Source organism: Tauraco erythrolophus, chromosome 2 (assembly GCF_009769465.1).
Source record: "Tauraco erythrolophus isolate bTauEry1 chromosome 2, bTauEry1.pri, whole genome shotgun sequence".
Taxonomy (NCBI): domain Eukaryota; kingdom Metazoa; phylum Chordata; class Aves; order Musophagiformes; family Musophagidae; genus Tauraco; species Tauraco erythrolophus.
This window is the reverse complement of record NC_141466.1, coordinates 99,283,145-99,306,273: the sequence shown is the minus strand read 5'-3', so window position 1 is coordinate 99,306,273 and position 23,129 is coordinate 99,283,145. Positions and strand designations below refer to the sequence as shown.

Genomic DNA, 23,129 nt, shown 5'->3' with positions numbered 1-23,129 from the left:
GTTGCTGTGTAGTCTCTGCAAGGTCTTAAAGCTGTCAACTTGATTAATGAAATGAGCATAGATGTCTTTATCTTACTTTTAAGAGAAGTAAAATATAGTTCACACTCTGAGTACCTTGGCTTTATTTGCATGTGTTTTAAGAATGCTTGCAAAGTTCTGCTACGTTTCGATAGTTGGTTATTTGGACAGATGTCCCCACAGCTGGCTGCTTCTTGTTGTTGTTTCTTACCAGAGAAACACTGCAATAAAGTAGTTTCACTCTGGGCATTGACTAGGTGCTTTCAGCTGAATTCTGTGCGTCTTTCTTAGGAAAACAGTCTCACTTATTTGAGGTAGTTGCAGATTTTCTGTGGTTTTGATGATTTTGAGCATCTTGCATGCCAAGCAGCTTTTAAGCTTGAGGGTTCTCTACTTGACAATTTGCAAGCGCTTCCTCTGTCTCAGCTTCTAAGAAGGTGATAGATGTCAGTGGTAGGAAATCCAGGCTAGGAAGGAAGGGAGTGTAACAAACAGAAGGCAGCAACTACAGTGCATCTGCCAGCTGATCCCTCTTCCCTTTAACACACAGTAGCAAGAAGATAGAGTGGTTTGGCTTTCATACATCCTCAGGGATGGGACAGTTGAGAAGTGACAGGGCACAGAGTCTGTTAATTACGTGCTACATGTCAGTGCTGTACATTACTCTTTGCCTTCAACTTGGCTCACATTAGATGTTTAGGAGTGACCTGCAAATATATAGGAAACTTGATGAACCTGAAAGTGTGCACAGTTTGGTAGTCTTAAAGTTGAAAGATTTTTTTCTTTGACTAAACTTGTTTTTTCACTTACTCAAAACACTGTCTACAGGACATATGCAATGAGTTGTTTACCATTTTTGCCCAGGAACTAAACGTGATATGGGGCTGAAAAGGTTGTTGAGGAATTATTGAAGCAGCATCTACTCTGCTTTTTGTCAAAGTTATTGATTGGAAGCTCTATTGGGAAGAAATCTTCTTCTGTTTATCTAGTACTATGGTGTTGAACATCATAAAACCAAAGATCGTGGTCTGGTGTACGTGTGTTTGTGTGGCTTTTAATGTTATACTATTTCTGCAACAATGGGGTTTGTGTGTATGCAGACACAACTGTGTTAAAGAAATATTTTAATGCATAGACAGCTCTTACCAGAAAACTGGTGCTATTACCAGACTAATTGACTCACCTGGCAGAAGAAACAAGAGGGACTAGGCAAGTTATGCTATTACACACTTGTTTCTCCTTAAGATAGGGTGTTAAATAGGAAACGAGATGCATGATGCTACAAGCACACTTTGGCAGCAGCTTCTAGTTTGCTTTCAGAGAAGCAAGACCTTTACTATTGTATTGAAACTTGGAGATGAAATACAAAAATGCTTGTGAAACCAAATACCTATAATATTTTAGTCCCAGCTATTAAGAAACAAACTCCGAACAGTTTTTTAGAGTGTTCTAACAAAGTGACTTTCGCTAAATTTCATAATCTGAAGCATGTTTTTATGCATGGGTTTAAATGTGAGAGAGCATAATACGCTTCTTAATGCAATGTTACTTTATGCTGCATTTCATTCACTGAGGTGAAAAGCTTATTTAGGCCTCTCAAGCAAAGTTGTCGAGCTTGGATCACCTGTGTTTTGACTTGTTCTAATGAACTCTTCTTATACACTGAAAGCATAGGGGCAGTGGGGGAAGCTTCTTTTTAAACTTGGCTTCCCCTTTTACTTCTCCTGTGTAGTACCAAGACTTTTCTGTCCAAATATTCCAGTTTATAACATTTTTATGGGTGGGTGAAAGTCTACCAAGGTTAACTAGATTGCTGGGTTGCTGCTTCAGGTCTTCAGGCCTTGTTTGAATAATGGAAAAAAAAAAAATTCAACACTTCAAAGACATGGTCTAACCCCTCACCATCTAGTAAATTAATCTCAGTAAACTGTTTTTATTTATGCTAGGATTGTTTTGGTTTAATTTAAATCTACTTAAATCAATTGCAGCTAAACTGAAATAGATTATTTTGGAAATTGAGGCTGCTGCATGGGCTACCATCTGCTTTGCAATCGGTACCAGCTCTGTTGGAATAGTCTCATGTAAGCACTGTCTTGTTCTAACCCTGCCGAACACAGGTTGCCAACTGGTGTTAGGGCTTGATTAAACTCTTGACTCTTCTGCTTCCACTTTCTTATCTCTAAAATGGGGACAACAGCATTTTCCAAAGCCCTTTTAAAGGGGAGTTGTCTACATTAGTCACCATGTATGTATTCAGATAGGGAGGAAGCCTAATCTGCTATTATAGATTATTCCAATTTCTTAATTTCAGTTGACGCAATGTAAAAGTTGTTGAAATACTTTTTTTTTCCCGAACTAAGGAAGAATGTGTTATAAGCATATTGACATAGAAGCCCCTCAAAATTAAGCTGTATTAATGAAAGCTATGAAATCGTCCGATAGGTTTTATTTCTGAACGAGAGTAATCTGAGGCCAAAGAAAAGTTGGGGCACTCAGCATCTGCAGAACAGCTGCAGTTCTCATGCAGCAGTAACCTTTAGTTAATTTGTCTTCAAAACATGTCTATGTGGAACTTGGGAAAGTGAAAAGGAAAGAGTTCTATAATTGCATTAATCAGAAGAGCAAGGGAATGCTGGTAAAGCACTGAATATGCTTTTCATCAAAATAGTTTAACTGGTTCATTAAACTGGAATCTTGTCCTGGAAATTAATAGGGGAAAAAATCCATATCAACTGCTAAATTCTATAGTCATGATCTGTCAAAGAAGCCAGCTGCCTTTTCAAAGCTGTTGGTGTTTACGTCCATTGCACGTAAGTGGAAAGGAGAAATAAAGTTAAGCAGTATTAGTTCATTCAAGCATAGTGTCTGCAAGTATCACAAATAGGTAAGCTTTAGTGTTCAATTCTGCAATGACAAAATAGTTCCAGTTAACTAATTTGCTGAATTATGAGTTTCACTTATTATTTAACTCTGCAGAAAGCCACAAAAAGGAAATAACCTTCTTGATCTCTTTCCATTAATATCCCTCACATTGTTTGGCCTATGAATTATGACTTATAGGAAAATTAACTGTCCATGCTATACATCATACACAAGCAAGTCTTAAACAGTGCATGCTGTAAAAATATTGACATGCCTCCAAGAGGTTAATATCGCTACAAATTAGAACTTTTTTTCCAGAGGAAACAGTAACACCTACTTGTACTGCAGAATGGAAGCAGAGCTCCGTTTGTTCAAACAACTTTTTTTATGGCCTCTTACCACCTGAGTATCAATTATGACTTGACTTCACACTTAATCCTAACTTAGAAAATATTCCAAAACTTGGTAGTTTATTGCAGAATTAATTCATTCTCTCATTACAGTAGTTTAGCCTTAGTGTTCTTTTTCATGCCTCTAGCCTGGGAGGTCATTAATGAAGCATGCTCGTAGCTAGTTGCTATGGCAAAGAGGTTAGCAGCAGGTTGGTAGTGAGGGGAAACTTAATGATTCAACTGTAATGGTTCAGTTTGCCCAAAAAAACCTCAGCATTCACCAGGTAGTAGCTTACAACCTCTTGATTTCTGATCCAAACAATGGTTTTAAGTTCTTCTGTGCTTTCTCTTAGGGGCTTGATTTAATTCCTAAGAATGAAAACTACTGATGTAGCCGCAAGAGATCTCATTATTACACGCTTAAGGTACAGAAACAGCAATGAATATTTCCAAAGACTTGACTACTCACAGTTTTACTGTCAAGTCACATGGGCAATACTGGCTTGGCCTCAACTTGCCTTGGTAAGGAAGAAGGGGCGTGTACTTAGGTCCAGCCTTATTTGAACTGAACATCTTTTTGTGGCCTTGAATGTACTGTGTAAAAACTGAAGCCTCAGACTTGAGGCATTGCTTTCAGCAGAGGTAGGTTGGGAAAGCAATGGGGAGTTTCCATGAGGATGGAAAAAAATACAAAACACACAACTCGTTGCAGACCGTGAAATCAATAAGCATTATCCAAATCCTGGCTGGACAAAGTACAACAGGTTTCCACAAACACACATGTACACAATGTGAGGACTTTTTGGAAAATGCTTATGTGTCTCTTGACTGAAAATTTCTCAAACTGCGTATTTTAAAAATACTATTTTGTAAGATAGAGGTTTATGACGGAAAGCTGCAAGGATAAATGTAACTCTTGTTTTGCTTTTTACAAAACAAAAGAGCAAAGACCTAACTTTCTTCACACACACACCCCCCCAGGCAGGTTGTGTAGTGTTTCTGCTGAAATCCTTGATTAGTGTTCGGTTTCCATTATCAGCTGGAATATTTTCATGCAAAATTTGCTTAATCTGAAGAGGATAGCTCTTGTGTTATGTCTGTAGCTGTAGACATAACAGCCATCTGTAAACCTTCAGTAGAACAACACTTTGTACAAGTAATGAGTGCAAATTATCAATACAAAATCACCAATCTAGACTTGTACTTCACTTAAATGTGGCCTTAACATGAGACTTCACAAAATCAGGAGGGCAATGTGTCCACTATTGTACTCAGTAAAGGAAATGACATGTATTTTATGATGCTTGGGCCTTATTGAAAGATCTTTTTAAACTCTTGTTAGAAGTCTGCCAGGAAAAAATACAAATCAAGTTGGTGCTGCAAAAATTTCGTTGTTCTCTTTATCAGTACAGTTGTTTCTTCCAAGTAACTTGTTTTACTCTGTAGCATTTATCTCTCGCCTACTCTGCGTCACGTCAATCCTTGAGGAAGAAGAACTGCTGCATGAACAGTGCCACAGAAAATGGTGAAATTGTTTACTCTTTCTCACAACTGTCTGAAGAACTCTTTTTCTCTGAAAGAGGATTTTACTGTAGGACTACAATATGCTTCCTGATGCATTATAATTGTAATAAGGTTTTCAGATCCAAAATCTTACCTGTAACACCACATTTTAGAAATATTTACATTAAACTAAACCAATCACTGTTAAGCTGGATCTTGGTTTAGACAGGGAGGTTCATCTGCACTACCATGCTGAATGCTTTGAGTAAAAATTATTGCATAGGTTGAGAACCTGTTTTAATTTCAGTCACTCTCAGTTTTTTGTTTTGTTCTTATACCAACACTGGGTTTTGGTTTAAATGGTTTTTGTTTGTGGTCTTACATTACAGTTTCTGATGTCGTACAAAAGAAAACAATGCTATCCCCACTCAACATTTATTTTTGCTGAACAAATTGCTCGTCTGACCCTTAATAGCCTCTTCATTCTTCTAGCCCTTGTTGGCCTCTTCCCTTTTCTTGAATGCCAGAATTGTAGAAATCACACCAGCTAAGTTTCACCAGTGCTTTGCAGGATGACAGCAAGACATCAGGAAAGGGAATTCGAGCATCTAGCTGTGTCTTGAAATTCTTCCCCTTTTGTTTTTATTGATGTACTTGTGTTGTTGAGATGCCTGAACTTTATGACTGGACTGATGAAATGCAACAAAAAAGTTGTTTTCCCCTTGCATTTACTGCTGTAAGTTGTAACAGCTCTTGTATGTCGGAGAACGGGAAAGGAGAGGCAGGATAAATTGCAGTGGGTGACTAGGACATCTTAAAGCTGACTTTAAAAATGCCCAATTTTTGAAGCATGGTTCTTTATTAAGATATGTTATCCTCGAAACTAAAGCAGTAATGATTTAGTGTACAGTTGGCCAGGACTGTTTGCAGGCCTCTCAAATCAGCTAAGCAGTAAATGTTTGATAAAGGTGTTTATGCTGAAGGCATGTCAAAGTCTGTAATGTCACCAGATTTTGCGGGGCGCTCAAGTACATGGGCAATAGGAATGAAAGGTCTAGTGCCATCCTTGCCTAGTGACTGAAATGATGCCAGTAAATAACTCTAAAAGATACAGTGTGCCAGCTGATTGCTCTGTCATTACTTTTTTTTAAGCTTGCAGCACTGCTAGGGCTTGTCACAACCCATGGGTTACCTGTATAAGACCTTATCTTCTCTAAATAAAATTTAGGATAAAAACTATATTGCTTTCAAGGGCAATACGGTCCAATTTCAAGACACAAAAGTTCTGGAACTGTCCACTTCAGGCTAATTGAAGGAGGTATTCAGTTAATAGCATAGACTGAAGGAGAAAATTATGGAAATTAACATCAGTTTTGAGCTGTATTTTGCTAGTCTGATCTCTCTTGTGGAAGGATATAATTTAACTAAGTTAGATGATTTTCCAGTGGTTCTCTTCTACAGACAGGTGTTTTCTGTTGTTAAATCAACACCCTTTCCTGGAACTACTGTTTTTCTATTAATTTTCAGATACTGCAGAAGTTGGGAAGCTAGGGGGGTTAAGTGGGACATTTGTTCCCCGCCCACTTGTTTGTCCCACAGGAGATAATTCTCTCGTCATGTTGATGATGATTGTTTCCCAGGATATTTTCCATTAACTTCAAAACTCTCAGCCCTTGTTCTCCATGCCAAGGCACAAAAAAAACAAACACACCAAACAAACAAAACCCAAACCAAAAAAGAGTGCACTTGCATCTTGGGAAGCATCACATCCTCAGGCAAGCTCTCTTGATTAGGTTTATTACTCAGCTGTAACTTTCCATGCAAAATTCAAATGTATTAATAAATTCTGTGAAGCTTGTGTTCATGCTGATGGGAATGAAGAGGTGATGGTGCTAGTCACCAGTGTTGATTGAGCAGACAACCTTGCAGTACATTACAACAATACTCTTTCTCCAAGTAGAAGCAACCCTAAGGACTTGCTGTAACTAGAGTAGAATTCATTGCAGTGATCAGCATTTGCATCTATATAAACTATTAAAATGGTCAGCACATGAATGCCTGGTTTTAATTGGGGGGGAGTGGGGGAGAGAGGAGAGAAGAATATTCAATGTATCTAATGCTGGCATTGCAGAAGTGCCCAAGATATTTGTCCTTACTTCTTCTGTATCCTGTCTCATCCTGCTCATGCTTTGTCTACTTTTGTTCATTTTTCCAAGCAAGGAATAGCTGGCACAATTACTTACCTTCTCTATTCCCAAGCAATAATACGGAATTAATTTGACTGTAGACTCACAAATTGTTTCCACTGGACTGTGTCCTGAGGCTTCCAGACTCATAAATATTAGCTACAATTAAACTTTTTTTATGAGTCTTTCAGGTTCAAGCAAGTACAAAGGTGGTTCTTTATATCTGTTCTGAATTCAAGATTTATTGCACGGCCTTCAGATAATAAGCTAAAACCAGGGTAGAGCATCTATCTTCTAATTTTGCATATAAAAACCTTTTTCCTCCTTCTTGTCTCTGACTGACTACAGCAATTTCTGGGTAATAAATTGAGATTGTGCTTGAAGAGCATGATTTCTTCTACTGAGTATGGGTTAATTAATAGATTGCCTTTCTAAAGGATCACTTAATCTGGTTAAATTGTAATGAAAAAAACAAGCAAACAAATGAGCACTTAAAAGAATGAAATAACAAGTGTTCCTATTGACAAATGTTCATTCTCTACCCTGGTTCTCTTTGCCAACTAGGAAGCGAGTAAGAGAACACAGTGGCAAGAAGAGATGTCTGTGCCTGCAGTACTGTCTTTACTGAGAGTACCTTTCGCAGGTTAAATAAATTATTCCCTCTCTTCCCTGGCTTGTCAGTGTCAGCAGTTATGGATTAAGGAAGCTTGGTGCTTGGTCCCTGTTACTAATTAATCTGTTTAATATTGTTCCTGCACACACATTGCATTTGCAAAAAGGTAAAACAAAACCCAGGAGGAAAAAACCTGAAGTGCCCAGATTTATTTGAAAATGTCTCCACTCTGTTCCTTTTGAGACTCCATCTGCTGGAAAACTTCCTGTGTTGTTTAATGTGCATAATTGGTGGTGTGTTAAAATAATGATGCTGAAGGGGAGTGGGCATGGGGGGAAGTGCTTTCATCAGTGCTTGGGCGAAAGTGGGGGAAAACTTTTCCACTTAGCAGAAGAGTTAGAAGGAAGGTCTCTTCTGCAAGGTCAGGATGGATTTTTAGGCCACTAGCCTAATAAAGGTAGGGGCCTGTGACAGTATTACCTCTTCAGTTTTATTTATGATGGCATTGCATCCGAACGCAAGTGCTTTTGAAAAACTTCCCTCACAAAATATTTGGCAGGTCCAGGAGTCTGTATGCAGTAGTACACCAACCCACAGAAAGGATGCTCTTGTTTAAATCCTCTCTGTACACATGGGTTATTCTGGGATTGGGCAGTGTGAATTTTAAAAAGAACAGTTAATCTGATACAACTTCAGGCTCAAATAGGAATTCATTGTCTTCTCTAACAAACTCTTTTTTATAGAGATATCTTTAGAGTTCACTGTTGAGCAGAGCTTCCTCAGAACTACACTAAACAGCAATTAATTTCTAGCATAGAAGTATGTGTGTAGGGTTAAGATAGAAATGCCTTCTAGTCCCTTCTCAAGCTCAGTCATGTTCTTCAAAGGACATACACAGGCTTTCTTTACAAGTGATGTAGCTATTTATCAAGAGTATTTTCCCTCTGCTGAAGAGGACTTCTATGTTTCTCTGTGTTTTGTAGTATCTTGTAGCCTAACTGTGTTTAGTGCTGTGATCTTCAGGAGTTCTTACTAGACAGCCTGTTCTTTTCTGGCTAATCAGTAAACTGAAAGGAATCAACAGCTCTAATCCATGCCTTTCTTTGTAGCATGTACTTAATTACTTTCATTGGAATCTAGTTTCAAAGTCCAGTACAAGACAATGTATCCCACTCTGCTTTCTCCATCTAATAAAATTAGCAAGGCTACTTTAAAAAAAAAAAAAGAAAAAAAAAAAGTAGTCTAGGAAGTTTAGGAACAGGAGTTTCCTCAATACTAAAAAAAAAAAAATTAAAAAAAATCAATAAACAATTGTGACAAAATAGCCTAATTAAGAAATCAAGACCAAGACACTTGTAAAAAGCCCTCTGGATGTGCTGTATTCTGAGCAGACACAAATGATGTCTGATTTACTGTCCGGTTATTTAACAAAACTATGCAAAGTGAAAATCAGGCATGTATTTACGTGCATTCTTTAAATATCAGGCTTAGATGTAGGGATAGCTCTGTATGAAGTGGCATGTGCTGGAGGCTCTGTTAGGTAAGAACAGGTATGCTTAGATGGAATTCCAAGTTGCTGACAGACCAAAGTTAAGCGTAATGAAGGGAAAGCAATAGAGTATCTTGGTTCTGTAATTCATTTATGCATTGAAATGCTGTTGCATGAATAGAGATGAAACACTGAGTTTTCTGGGTAAACAATGAATCAACAAGTTTAACTAAACTTCCTCTGCAGAGCAACTTCAGTCTTATTTTATAATATTTGGATAAAATGTGGTATCTACATTGCATTTGATTTATATATGTACCTTTCTATTTTGTATGCCAAGATACTGGTGGATCATTTAAAGTCAATTTAGCAAATTTAAATAACTTTTATAATTGCCTTGTTAAAAAACCCCTCAAAACACTGGTATGTTGAAGCAGTTAAAAAGAAGAGTTGAAGAGAACTTTAAGTTCTCCTTTCTCTGAAGACTGGAAAACTGAGAAGATAGAATGTTATCTGCTGTATTGGTCAGGCTGTGAAAATACCACCTCATTCTGGATTAAATCTCACTATTGCTGGAAAGAAAACCCTCCTCTGAAGTATGTAAACCCATATTTTGCCAGGACTTTTTTTTTCCCAAGCGGGAATTTTCAAAAGTTTGCCCTTTGATAGAACTGTAGTTTAAGATTAAACTGTTGATTGAAAAATGCAAAATATGTTTTTTGCTTGCAATAACACTTAATCAACCATTTTCTAAATGCAGTGTATGACAGCAAGGGGAAGAATTGTCCCCTGCTGTTTGCAGTTGATCTTTATAGGAATGTAAACATTGGGACTAACACTTGCTTTCCAGGGTTTGATTTTATTTTTGTTCTAGTTCAATTCACAGATAAGGGGGAAGGAATCCGGTATGCCCTACCCATATTGATCTCTCTAGCTTTTCGGGTAGGTAATGTTCGTGTATGCTTTTGGTTAGGTTTATTTTTTACATCTATCAACACCAAATGTGAGGGCTGTGGGTGTTTTATTCTTTTAGAGGTAAAAGTTAACATTAGTCCCTCAATGCCTACTTCATATTTTTTGACTTCATTTCAACTTTGTCCTTGTGATAGGTGGCTACTGGCCATGACCCCATTGTGCTGTTAGAAACAAGAAGTTTCTGCCTTGGATTTTACGTTTGTTAAAATGACTGTACAAGTTCTTGGATTAGCGAGAGTCTTGGAGAACCTAGCAACTCCTAGTATAGGCCATCTGGGAAGAAAGGCTGTGCACAGCAGTTGAATTAACTGCAGATTTACTCCTATATGCTCAGTTGATCTGGAATCAGATTTGTGTAGTCAACTGATGTCCTTTTTAATAAATGTGGAATTTATTAAAACCCACCATCCCTCTGTGTAATGCAGGTGCTGCTGACTCATATCCTGCACCTCTTGCCCCAACCACCTTCCAGCTCGGCTCTCCACATAGGTCAGTAAAGGACAGTAAAACTTTCATAGGTTAGCAAGACACAAGGGTGTTGCCTGTTAGACCGAGACAATATGGTTCACTTGTCTTATTTTTCTTTCTACAAAAAAGGTCGCAAACCATTCCCCACAAAAGTGAAGTAGGAAATCCAGGACTCAGCTAAAAGACTTCTTTTTGCATCTGGCATGGTTCTTGTCCTGACAAACATGAGATTCATATTGTGAGCGGGAAATGAAAGGTCAGCTATCCTAAGTCCTGCTGGTTAGCATAGTCCTGCAGAGACTGTCAAGTGGCTAAGGCGGCCCAAAAGGCTTGTTTGCTTGGCCCAGTGCACTGGCCCTGGTCATACGCCAAAAGGTTTCAGTCAGCTGGGAACTCGGAGTCCAAGTGAGCCATCAGGATAAGCCTGTCATTACACTAGAGATGGGAGTGAAAAAAAGGATGTCAAGAACCACAATTCTATGCTTTTTCTGGTGACTTTGAGCTGCTCTGGAGGGGTGGAGAGTTACTGCCATCCTTCCCTGAGAACTCTTCCCTAGAGCTCGGTAAATACTAAATGTGCCAGGTGCCAAGCGGCTGGCAGAAACTCGCGTGCCCAAATAGGGTGCTGCTGTTTTGTATTCTAGGCTGTGTTTTTTTATTTTCTAATCCTCAAAGCTTTGATTTCTTTGTGCACAGACACGTGTATAGCAACCCTCCTAAAGATGACATTGGAATATCTGCTGTTCCTGCTGCCTAGATGAAATCATTTAACCTTATGTGTATTCTCTCACCTTTCTGCAACTCTGCCACACTGTGTCTCTGGCTACCAAAGTAAGCATCATGGCATAGCAAGATTTTCTTGGCAGTAGTGCAGCTGTCTTTGGAAGTGAAGGCTGGGAAGAGAGGTGAAATATTTTGGTCTCAAGAATGTATAGGTTAATATGAAGGTTTTGGAGAACTCCAGCAGAAAATTTTAATAAATCATTACATGTATACACCTCATATATCTAGACATGAAAAGTAATTGGGAGGAAAAAAGTTTCTTACTCTTTGGTAAAATCATTAGTTGCATAGTTGGCTTCTCTTTCTCTTTCCTTACACAAACTCCAAGCTGCCAAGTGAGGAAAATATTTTCTCTGATGGGCAGCATCCTCCATTCAGTCAGGACACATTGAGGAGTGAGGGGGAAGGTAGTTGGCTTTAAATCCCTCTTTCTTTTTTTTTCTTTTCTCTTTCTCCAACTACTGTAACTCAAAACAATAGATTATGGCATTTATTATTATATTAAATACATATTTGTTACTTAATGACTAGACGCAAAAATTTACAATAGATGAGCTATGACAGCAGTCAGCCAGGATTTATATATTCCTAGTTTCACTCTGAATCTACTACTTTTGATCTAGCTATAAAGTATTTACAAATTCAGACTGTGCCTGTGAAATAGCTTCTGCTGCTTTTAAAATGCAAGCAGATGTCAAAGTGCAATATGCCAACAGGGCAGGAAATTTCTGGCCATGGCCACAGGGGTGCCTGTCTGTACGATGAGTCCGAGGAAGCTCTTCTGTCAATCTCGCTGTGACCACCCACAAACTTTTTTCCTTCAAAAGGGATACTGACTGAGAGGGTCTCTTTTCTTTTTATTTACATGTAATTCTGAGACAGTATTATCTAGGTCAGCAGAGCTTTGTAATGTATATCTGACCTGGGAGTCTTAACATGTGACTCAATTTTTTATTATTGGAAAGACAAACATTAACAATTAAATATGTTTTGATTGCGTTTAAAAATCTGATTATTATAAAGAGCTGACTGCAACTGTAACTTTATAGCTGGAGCCAGAAAACCCCAGTAACTGCAAACTATGAGGGATGAGTAGAATTGTGCAATTTGCATGGCATGGATTTTTGGTTTGTTTATTTTTTATTTTATTATTTTTAGAGTAACTTTAAGCCTTTTCTTGGTTTTAAAAGCCATGAAAAATGTCCATATAGCTTCTTGTACCACTTCACCTGTTTGTTTAGCTCTGCTGCTGCTGGATTTGGTTAAAATCAAAATCTGCTTAAAGACAAACAGCAATATAGAGTTTCATCTGATATTAGAAATTTAAACCTTATTACCCTGGACAATTTTATTATGATTGGCCACATTGTCAGTATTGTGTGTACCTGTGATTAGATAACAACTCCATAGTTTCCTGGTTTCTTCAAATTGTGTAAAAGACTTGAATGTCAATGTGAAAAGACATTGCTGTTGAAGCTTTATTCCTTGTAGGAGGTCTCTAAAGTACTTGGTAGATTTGTAATTCTCAGTGTTTTTCTGTGCATTAAATCTTTACATTCTCGACAAAAGAACTTGAGAAAGCAGCAAAATTACTTCTTGTTCCTAGCAGAATCAGAAGTGGGGACAAAGCCTAAGAGTCCTGAAAGGATGCATCAGTTATTGCTTTAATGGACTTTGCTTTTGGATGCAGCAGCCAGCTGTGATTGTCTTTTATGTACATGGTAATACTCTTGAGAGTAGAATGAAAGCCACTAGTTCTGATTTCAGACTTAATAGTTCAATTTCATCTCCTTTCTTCTGGAGAAACACTTAGTATTTGCAGAAGAGAATTGTTCATACCAGTGCGAGAAGCTTAAAACTACCATTAGACTTATGTATCAGATCTCCAGGGAATGCTTTGAATAACATGGAAGGCTTCACCCTCTTCGAAAGAGACATGGCATTCAGTAATATCTGGCTGTTCTTCTTGTATGTAATAGTGTGCCTGTGGGGCAGGGTCTGTTGCTTTAGATTATATAGCCTGTTTATTGTCTTGTGTCTTTAGTCTGACCTATCCATCTATTTGGCCATAAGTACCCCTAGATGTCCTTTTTCTTTCTTATTGCTCATTGTTATCAGACCCAGCTAATCCGTATTAAAGTATCTAGGATTTCATGCCAATTATTAAATTATTCCTACTTGATATTCAAAACCTGTGTCACAGCCTTCTTGCTGTCCTTAACTCTTCTATCACTAACTGTGTGTGGATTAGTGTACCAGTATACACTGGAGGCCACCCAGCTGGAAAGCAGCTTTGCAGAAAAGGACTTTATATCCACCAGGACCCCAAGTTGAACATGAGCCAGCAATGTGCCCTTGCAGCAAAGGTGGCTATAGGTAGCCTGGGCTGCATTAGACAAAGCATTGCCAGCAGGTCGAGGGAGTTGATCCTTCCCCTCTACTTTGTACTGATGAGACTGCACCTGGAATGCTGTGTGCAGTTCTGGGCTCCCCAATACAGCAGAGACATGGGATGTGCTGGAGAGAGCCCAGCAAAGACTCATTAAGGTGATCAGGGAACTGGAGGGTGCTCCAGTCCTATGAGGAAAGGCTGAGAGAGCTGGGGACTGTTCAGCCTGGAGAAGAAAAGGCTCAGGGAGATCTCACCAATGTGTATAAATACCTGAAGGTAGGGGGTAAAAGAATATTTTCTCCTTTTTAGGAAAAGAAAACGAAGCCTTGTGCACTTCCTCATACTTAGAGGCAGAAGGTGATAGTTCTGCCCCATTTTTCCTTCTTCTGAAGGCCAAGAAGCCAAAGTAAAATGACATATTCCACATACCTAGTTATGATAAAGCTCACTTGTAGACAATCTCAGGTGTGCTCATTCCCTTAGTTTTATACCCTCACATTACTTCTACAGGGACTAAATGTGATCAGTGATCACTGTTGTGATCTGTTTTACCTTGCAGTAAAAAATTTATCAAATTTCAAACTTAACCATCCCTCCTGCTAATACAAAGGCAAGGACAGCTAACATGGGTCTGCTGACAATTGCAAGCTTTTAAGCCATCGCAGAGACTTGCCCTAGCAAACCTTGGCAGGCTAGTAGAAAAAAAAACTAATTTGAATATATGCATTAATATGTGGTTTCCCAGTTTGGGAAAACCTTGCTGCTATTCTGGGCTTGCTCCCAAAAGAAAACAGAGAAGTAGAATAAACAGAGGTAGGAACATACCCATAATATCGATGTGGGTCACGCCTTCTCCTTGCTATTTTCAAATTTGTTTTGAGAACTTTTCAGCCATACTGTTAGTCGTATAAGGGGGGTGCAAGGGGCGTGTGCCTGAAGCATCGGACAGAAACTCCTCCCCTTTGCCCGAGATAAAGGAGTTTTTAACAACTGATTCTTGTCACATCTGGTAAATCTCGAGTGAACCTGATCGTCAGAGGGTTAAAAACGTCACCAAGCCAAGGAAACATAAGGCTATATTGGAGCAGTGCTAGGGTTTGTCTGTGGGGGACGTACCTGCAAATGAAGCAAATTGCTTATGGTTGACAAGATCATGGAGCAGATGCTCCTGGAAACTATGCTAAGGCACGTGGAAAAAGAGGAGGTGATTAGTGACAGCCAATATGGCTTTACTAAGAGCAAATCGTGCCTTATGTATTTGGTGGCCTTCTACAACAGGGTTACAGCATTCATGGATAAGGGAAGAGCAACTGACATCTACCTGGACTTGACCAAAGCATTTGACACTGTCCTGCATGACATCATTGTTTCTAAATTGGAGAGACATAGGTTTGACAAATGGACCATTTGATGGATAAAGGAATTGGCTGGATGGTCTCATTCAGGGTTGTGGTCAGCAGCTCAATGCCCAAGTAGAGACCAGTGACAAGTGGTGTTCCTCAGGTGTTGCTATTGGGTCCAGCGCTGTTTAACGTCTTTATTGGTGACATGGACAGTGGGATCGAGTGCACCTTCAGCAAGTTTGCTGACGACACCAAGTTGTGTGGTGTTGTGGACACACTGGAGGGAAGGGATGCCATCCAGAGGGACCTTGACAGGCTGGAGAGGTGGGCCCATGTGAACCTTGTGAAGTTCAACAAGGCCAAGTGCAAGGCAATCCCAAGGACAAATACAGGTTGGGTGGAGAATGGATTGAGAGCAGCCCTGAGGAAAAGGACTTGCAGGTACCGGTTGATGAGAAGCTCAACGCGAGCCGACAATATGCGCTTGCAGCCCAGAAAGCCAACTGTATCCTGGGCTGCATCAAAAGAAGTGTGGCCAGCAGGTCGAAGGAGGTGATTCTGCCCGGCTACTCTGCACTCACGAGACCCCACCTGGAATACTGCCTTCAGCTCTGGGGCCTCCAACACAAGAAGGACTTGGAGCTGTTGGAGTGGGTCCAGAGGAGGGCCATGAAGATGATTCGAGGGCTGGAGCATCTCTGCTATGAAGACAGGCTGAGAGAGTTGGGGCTGTTCAGTCCAGAGAAGAGAAGGCTCCAGGGTGACCTTCTAGCAGCCTTCCAGTACCTAAAGGGGCCTACAGGAAAGCTGGAGAGGGACTTTCTACAAGGGTATGTAGTGACAGGACAAGGGGCAATAGCTTTAAACTGAAAGAGCGCAGATTTAGATTAGATATAAGGAAGAAATTCTTCCCTTTGAGGATGGAGAGGCACTGACATAGGTTGCCCAGAGAAGCTGTGGCTGCCCCATCCCTAGAAGTCTTCAAGGCCAGGTTGGACGAGGCGTTGAGCAACCTGATGTAGGGGAAAGCGTCCCTGTCCATGGCAGGGGGGTTGGAACTAAATGATCTTTAAGGTCCCTTCCAATCCAAACCACTTTATGATTCTATCATTATGTTCAAATGGCATCCTGGTTTCTACTTGTGTTAATGTCATCATTGTGTTTGGTTTACGTTTGTCTTAAATCTCCTGCAATTTCAAGTCTGTTTACTTTCACAATAGCTCCGGGGACTCTAGATCTCCTTTTCCTTTTTCATTTGCCACAGTGCAGAATTGGGCTGATGGAGAGTGAGGGAGAAGAGGAGGTTTGATTCCTGTGAGGTAAAAGTCATTTGACTGAAAATGAAGTCCTGCCTTTGTCAGTACAAACTGTCGTGAGGTGGGGTCTAAGGCAATGTGTGAATTCAGAGTTAGTTAACTTTTTTCAGCTTTTGAATTTGGGCATACTTGAAAAGATATTTTCTAAATGACATCTTTCAAGATATTATGAACATTTGCACCATCTTCCCTCTTCTTCTTTCCCCCTTGCCCCCTGTTTTCCCATCCAAAGGCTTTTGAGAGCAAATTTTCTGTAGTTAAGAAATCCAGCACAGGCAACCTGGGGCATTCAGTATCCAAGCACATGAAAATAAAGACATCTCTGACATTCTCTAACAGATTTACCCAGAAAAAAAAAAACAAACATATTTGCTGTTCAGTTGTATAGTGTCCACTCACATTGCTGAAGCCAAAATATTTAATTATTTCAGTATGGGCAAAAGTTACGCAGCTTGGAAAGCAGCTACGTGTTTCCCACTGCACCAAAGCTATCTGAGCATGTTCTAAAGCTATCTGAGCATGTTCTGTGACTGTCTTTGCTCCTGCAGCTGGGATGCATATAGTGCATTCAGGCTTATTGCAGGCATAAAGGAACTTAAAAGACTTGACTGCAGATCGTAGATAATTGTGTGCTTATAGCAGATAGCTGTGTGAAAATAGGGACAGGAAGAGCGTGGCAGCCTTGGCTGTATGTAAACTGTTTATGTAACTCGGAGAGCTGGCCATCTCTCCCCTAAAATGTTAACTGCCTGGGTGTGAAGGGCAGCTGTGTGCTACATAGCATAGCAGCTTCTTCCCCGTGGGTCTGGGCCCCCATTCACACCTCCAGACCTCAAACGCTGGCGGATCTCAACGTAACTGTATGTGCTGGGAAACGGAGCTCATTAGCTCAGACTGAAGGTGGAGTAATGCAATGAGATAATGGCCCAGTGACAATGGAAACAGATACTTCAGTGTGTCTCTTATGAGATCAGTTGCTCTTTGAGGAAATAACAACAACAACAACAAAAAATCCAAGTGTGCTTATAGCATGGAAAATGGCTGGAGAATTGGTGTTTGATATAACATTTAGTGCAATGTTGCTGGGCGGTGGAAGAAGTCAAAGCATCTTTTCAGGGATAATAAATCACAGATTGTGCCTGTCAGGTATTTTGGGACATCCTTTGGGACTTTAAGGAAGTTCATCTGCAGACCATAGCACAAATGAATAAAGTTACTTCGATTGGTCTCTACTCACATGAACTCTTGTGATCCATTGTAGCTGCCTCAAACATATTTTTTTGGAAGGGGATGGCATTGTGTGTTACTTGCCTGCTCTCGACCTGCCCATTTTAGGGCTACTTCTCCTTTCAACACTAATTTCTTATGATAAATGACTGCCTTGGTGAGAACTCTTTCTCTCTCATTTTCTATCCAGAGCCTGTGGGCTATGGAAAGATGCTGCATGCAGTTTTGCACACGTGTTGAGTTTACCAGGAGAAAAATCGAGTTCTGTACCTTCATTCACTTTCAATGCTTCTCCTTTTATCTTCTGTAATAGCTTGTGTTGAAAGTACATTTTTAATTAAATTGTTTGCATCTTGTATATGCACAATACATTCACTTTGAGGGCATTTTTATTACAGTAGGAGGGTGGTGATATGTAATAAGTCTCAAGAATAATTAAAACCTGTGTAAACTTGTGTATGTTTCAGTAGCAATTGAACTTTGTGTTGAGTCTCTGCTGGGTCCAAGATCAGCTCTTAATCAAGTAGGAAGGAAGGGGTGATGAGGGAAGGAAGAATTGGTTGTATGTACCTCTAAGTTCTTACCAGTTTAAGATAAACCTCGCCTGTCATGTTTATTAAAAAAAGAATATCGCCTCCCATTTTAGGTATTTAGCTCAAGATAGTTTTTGTTCCACGCTTATTGAGGGAGAAACAGAAAGTGGGATAATGTTATGAATCAATTTGTGAAGGATACCTTCACCTCTCCTGTATATGGATGTAGCCTCAGAGTTTTGTTCAGACAACCTTGGTTTACACTGAAGGGGAAAATGCGGAGTAACCTGAGAAGGCTTTTAACGGCAGCATGACTTGACCAAGCAAAGATTTAAATAACTAGGGGTTTCTAGGAGAGAATATGATAAATCGCTTTTCTCTTTTACTTTAAGGAGGTGGAAATACATGTCAGAATCAGCAAGATGCACAATTTTCATCTGAACCTTTGACTTTCTGCACCAAATAGTTGTTATGCTTTTTATCAGTGTGTTTTCTGCAGTCTAGTTTTGGTCTACAGTCTAGTTTTGGAAAGACGGAGGAGGCTGGGTCTTCCAAGTCTCTTCCTACAAAACGTGAAGATGGTTAATAATTCTTGAACACCCGAAAACCTGAACAGATGTTAAAAAATTGACTTACTGAATCTATGGAAATGCCAATAACTACACATGCTTCCCTAAAACATTGTAAACAAATGCTTTTCGTTCATCATGGCATACTAGAGTCGAAGATGGGATAAGAAAGGGGCCTGATTCAAGGACAATGATTCATCCTGTTGCATGAAATACTTTGGAAAAGTGTTAATTTGTCTGTCTTTGCTGAAAAGTACAGTTTTACATTGGCTTGTAGATGGTTTGACTTTGCCAGGGACAGCAGGTGAATCAACGTTAATTACAATAGCTTTGCCAAGGATTCTGTGACGTCCTGCTTATACCCGAGTCAAGCTGAGGCATGTAACAGTGTTTTGAAATGGATAGTAGTTCTGAGGATGTCCCTAATATCAAACCAAATTCAAGATCAGCATTGGGGGTTAAATGCTAGTTCAGTCTGGAGGAGCGTGTTTGGTCTCTGGAAGAGATCCATTTGGGTTAAACTGGTAAATCAAGTAACAGCTTATCTAATTAAAACCTCCTATTTAAATGTCAGAGCACCTGCACTGTTTTTTGTTAGGTGAAGCAAATTTGTAATATTTCATAAAATTATTGATAGTGAATATACTAGGTTAGCCTTCACAAAACACTTGAGTGATTATTTTGAAAATATGAACAAAGTGTGGAAACCTGAGAGGGAAAGGTGCGTTTCTTTTTCAGGCTGCAATGATTCTCCAAGAATGACTGTAAAATGTTTTCTTATAGGTTGTTTCAAATGCTGCTGGACAGGGGGTTGCCATCACTGGGAACAATACTTTCAACAACTGGAATTGGCCTAATGCTGTAATCTTTGCTGCTACTGTGATCACTACAATTGGTAAGTATTTATTATGTCAGCTTTCCTAACTGTAGCTTTCTGTATGCTCCAGTGTGTTTCTACTCTTCCATTTATGTGTGAAGCTAGCCACTGAAAAAAGTCTCCATGGCTGGAGTTGCCTGGATTATGTGCTCACCTGCAGGTTCATAGAGGAAAAAAAACAGGTTTTTGGCACAGGTTTTTTTCATGGATGTACAGAAGAGGAATGTGTGCCTTTCTGATAAGTAATACATTCAAGGTTTTGTTGGGGATGACTGGTGTCATTCCAGTTCCATTAATTCATGCACTTAAATTTCCAAATCATAAAATGCCAAACCAAAAATGTTACAAAACGTGCCATTAAACTAATTCTTAAAGCATGGGCATATAAGGTTTTTGTATAGCTATCCTGTTACTCACATGCATCCTCTTAAGCTACTGAACTATCAGTGTTCTTGGCTTGCAGACTATCTAGACTTTTTATCTCTCTTAAAGAAAGCAAAGTAGAACAAGTGTTGTCTTCTAAATCTCACTACTGATTTGTGCTTGTAAAACCCTCTGCATTGAAAGACTTCTGCCTCCTTTGATATAAAGATTTTCAGAGCTCAGCATCATCTGCCTTCTGATTTTACAGAAGGATCTTTGCTACATGGTATTGCTACAACCTTGCTACACCTACAATGCAAAAAAACAGGAATGCAAAATAACCAGAGAAGGCTGGAGGTATACAGAAATGGAAGTCTTACTGTTAAACCATATGCAGTACTGTGGGTTTTTATTATATGAAACTCAAAATACCCATCTTATAATATAACTTATGACAAAAAGTTGAAGTCAGGAATACAACTAAATAAGAAAGCTCTAGCAGAAGTTCAGAAAATAGGCTGCTGATTTTAGAGCCTGAGTTTGTAATGCTCTGATTGATTCTGTGACCAGCAAAGTAAATTAAGTTGAAATACCTCTCTATGTCACAGCTCACCTTGCATTTAACTCTCAAACTCTTGAACTCTTGCCCTGGAGAGGTACCAGGTCACAAGTTAAATGTGTGTAGTGGATCTTTCACATGGAAGCTAGCTTCAGGATGAATTTTGAACTTATATTCTATAAAAGCGATTCAATCAAGTTTTTAACAGTGCTGCTTGAGGTTGGGTAACCATATTAGAAGCTTTGAGATGAGCTTTATTTCATATTTATCTCGTCTTGTCAAGAAAAAGACGCATAAAATCTATGAAACGCTTAAAATACAGTAATCCTCTCAGCCTGCATTAATGGAATACATGTTGGCTAGAGTAGAATTGGAAGGCATCCAGATTCAGAAGATCAGCAGCTGGAGCAGACTAAAGCTTTTATAGATGGTGAAATAAGGAGCGTCTGATACAGCAGAAGCTCACACAATGTTGTTTTGTGCATAGGTGGAATTGTCTTGAATTCTCTGCAACAAGAACAGACTGTGCACATACTTATCTCTTTTAGGTTACGGAAATGTTTCTCCAAAGACACCCTCTGGGCGTCTCTTCTGCATATTTTATGGGCTCTTTGGAGTTCCTCTCTGCTTGACATGGATCAGCGCTCTGGGGAAGTTCTTTGGAGGACGTGCCAAGAGGCTGGGCCAGTTTCTGACAAAAAGAGGAGTAAGCCTGGTAAGGTCCTCTCTTGTTTATCCTCGTGCTGTGTATTTTTGATGCATGAATTAAGCTTACACTTCTTAGCTTACCTGCTGATCTTGGTAGTAAATGAACACTTGCACAAATATGAATTTTCCCAAATATTGTTGCATAGAAATAACTGAAAAGGGGATTGGGTCTGATATGGTAGCTCTGCAAAAAGTTTTGGCAAAATAAGATCTTGTAGAAACCTTTCCTTTCACACTAAATACAGATCTTGCAGTTTTTATGGAGACATATGTATCTTCTTACATTAGAAACCTGTAGGACAAACATAGGTGAGGCTCCATTCCACAGACATTCCGTGCAAGCATCTCTGGCATGGAAATAAGCTGTCCTGCTTTGTTCCCACCTGCTTCTATGCTAGCACAAGTACTTCCTGCTGTGCAGTGAACCAATTGGAAAATAATGTTTTCCTATGAGTTACCGGCTTGTGGGTTTTTTGATTGTGGCTTTTTGTTGGTTTTTTTTGGTGGTGGTTTGGTTTTTTTCTTTGGGTCCCCCCGCCCCCCCGCAAAGTGAATCCTATCTCAGTTCTAACTCTGCACAGAGATAGGAGGCAATGCAGGGCCATAGTGCCTGGAGGAATGTATTACTAGGTTAGGTCCTGGTTTCAGAAACAGAGCAAGAACTTTCTTGGTGTTCAGCACCTGGGAAGAAAGTACAGAAAATCATGGTGAAATGCATGTGCATGCACAGCTTTGTACACAGGTTGCATGAATGGCAAAGAGTAGGAGGCATAAATAGGAAAGAAGCATCTTAAACACATCAGATCCTCTATACTCCAATGAATAAAAGGAAAATTGAAGGTACTGACTGCTATTTAGACTGCTATGCCTATTTATTAGGAATTCCTTAAACTTTTTAAGGATATGAAAGAAAACTGTGAGGAAATAATCTTGTTTTGACCAAGTGGTTGTAAGAAAGCGAGTTCTGCATAAAGGAAAAAAGAATAGTTGTGTGTTTACTTCAGTCTGACTTTTAGTTATGACTGACTGTTTGCAGAAAACTCTGAAATGTCTGGTACTGTCAGATGATGCTTGGTGCCTTGAGTGGGAAAAGAAAATTTGGAGATCTTTCCCTGACTTTTTTTTTTTCTTTCTTTACAGAGGAAAGCACAAATTACATGCACAGCTATTTTCATTGTTTGGGGTGTCTTGGTCCATCTGGTTATTCCTCCCTTTGTTTTTATGGTGACTGAAGGATGGGATTACATTGAAGGCCTCTATTTCTCATTCATCACTATCACCACCATAGGATTTGGAGATTTTGTTGCTGGTTAGTAGTTGTATTTTATGTATTATCTCACTACATACATAGTGTGGCAGTTCTGTTTCCAAACTCCAATTCGAAAAGGTGATTTCTAAGGGATTTTTTTAGCAAAACATTTTGCTAAGTAGAAGATTCATTAAAGCTGAGCACTGATCCAATGGACTAGATCTGGCTCTTCAATCTTGGTTTACATACCTAAGGCCTTTATTGGACTAAGTCTGGTGCCAAGTTCTAGTTCATAACTTTTTCAGGTGCCCCAGGTCCCTATTTCAGGCAAGGAGCTATCGTATCCACCACCATAGTTAAGCACCTTTGAATGGAATCCAGTATACTAAACAGGGCGCATAAGTACTGGGCAATGATCTCTGTGCAGCTGTCTAGAACTAGACAACAGGAAATGCTGAGCATACTGCTGTCTCCCTCCTAAATCTTGTCTTTCTCTAAAATCTACTGCCTTGTTTAGAGCTTTGGAGATGGTCCTTGTAAGTGGAATTCTCAATCATTTTCTCAAGGAAGGTACCTATATCCACACCTCAAAGACAGGGAGAAGGCTTATAATTTTCAAACCGGAAAAAAGTATACTTTTATAGCTTACAAGGAGAGGATAAACATATTGCCACTTTATGTTGCATCTCAGTGGTCAGAATACA

The 23,129-nt window shown here is 39.5% G+C and overlaps 1 protein-coding gene across 1 annotated transcript in view; it reads left to right on the top strand.

Moving 5' to 3' along the window:
* Nucleotides 1-23,129, top strand: part of KCNK5 (potassium two pore domain channel subfamily K member 5) — a 36,887-nt gene that overhangs the window by 8,406 nt on the left and 5,352 nt on the right. The window contains 3 exon segments of the mRNA XM_086631676.1: nucleotides 19,453-19,564; nucleotides 21,017-21,183; nucleotides 22,317-22,485. Of these exon segments, the coding sequence (XP_086487802.1) occupies nucleotides 19,453-19,564; nucleotides 21,017-21,183; nucleotides 22,317-22,485 (448 nt within the window).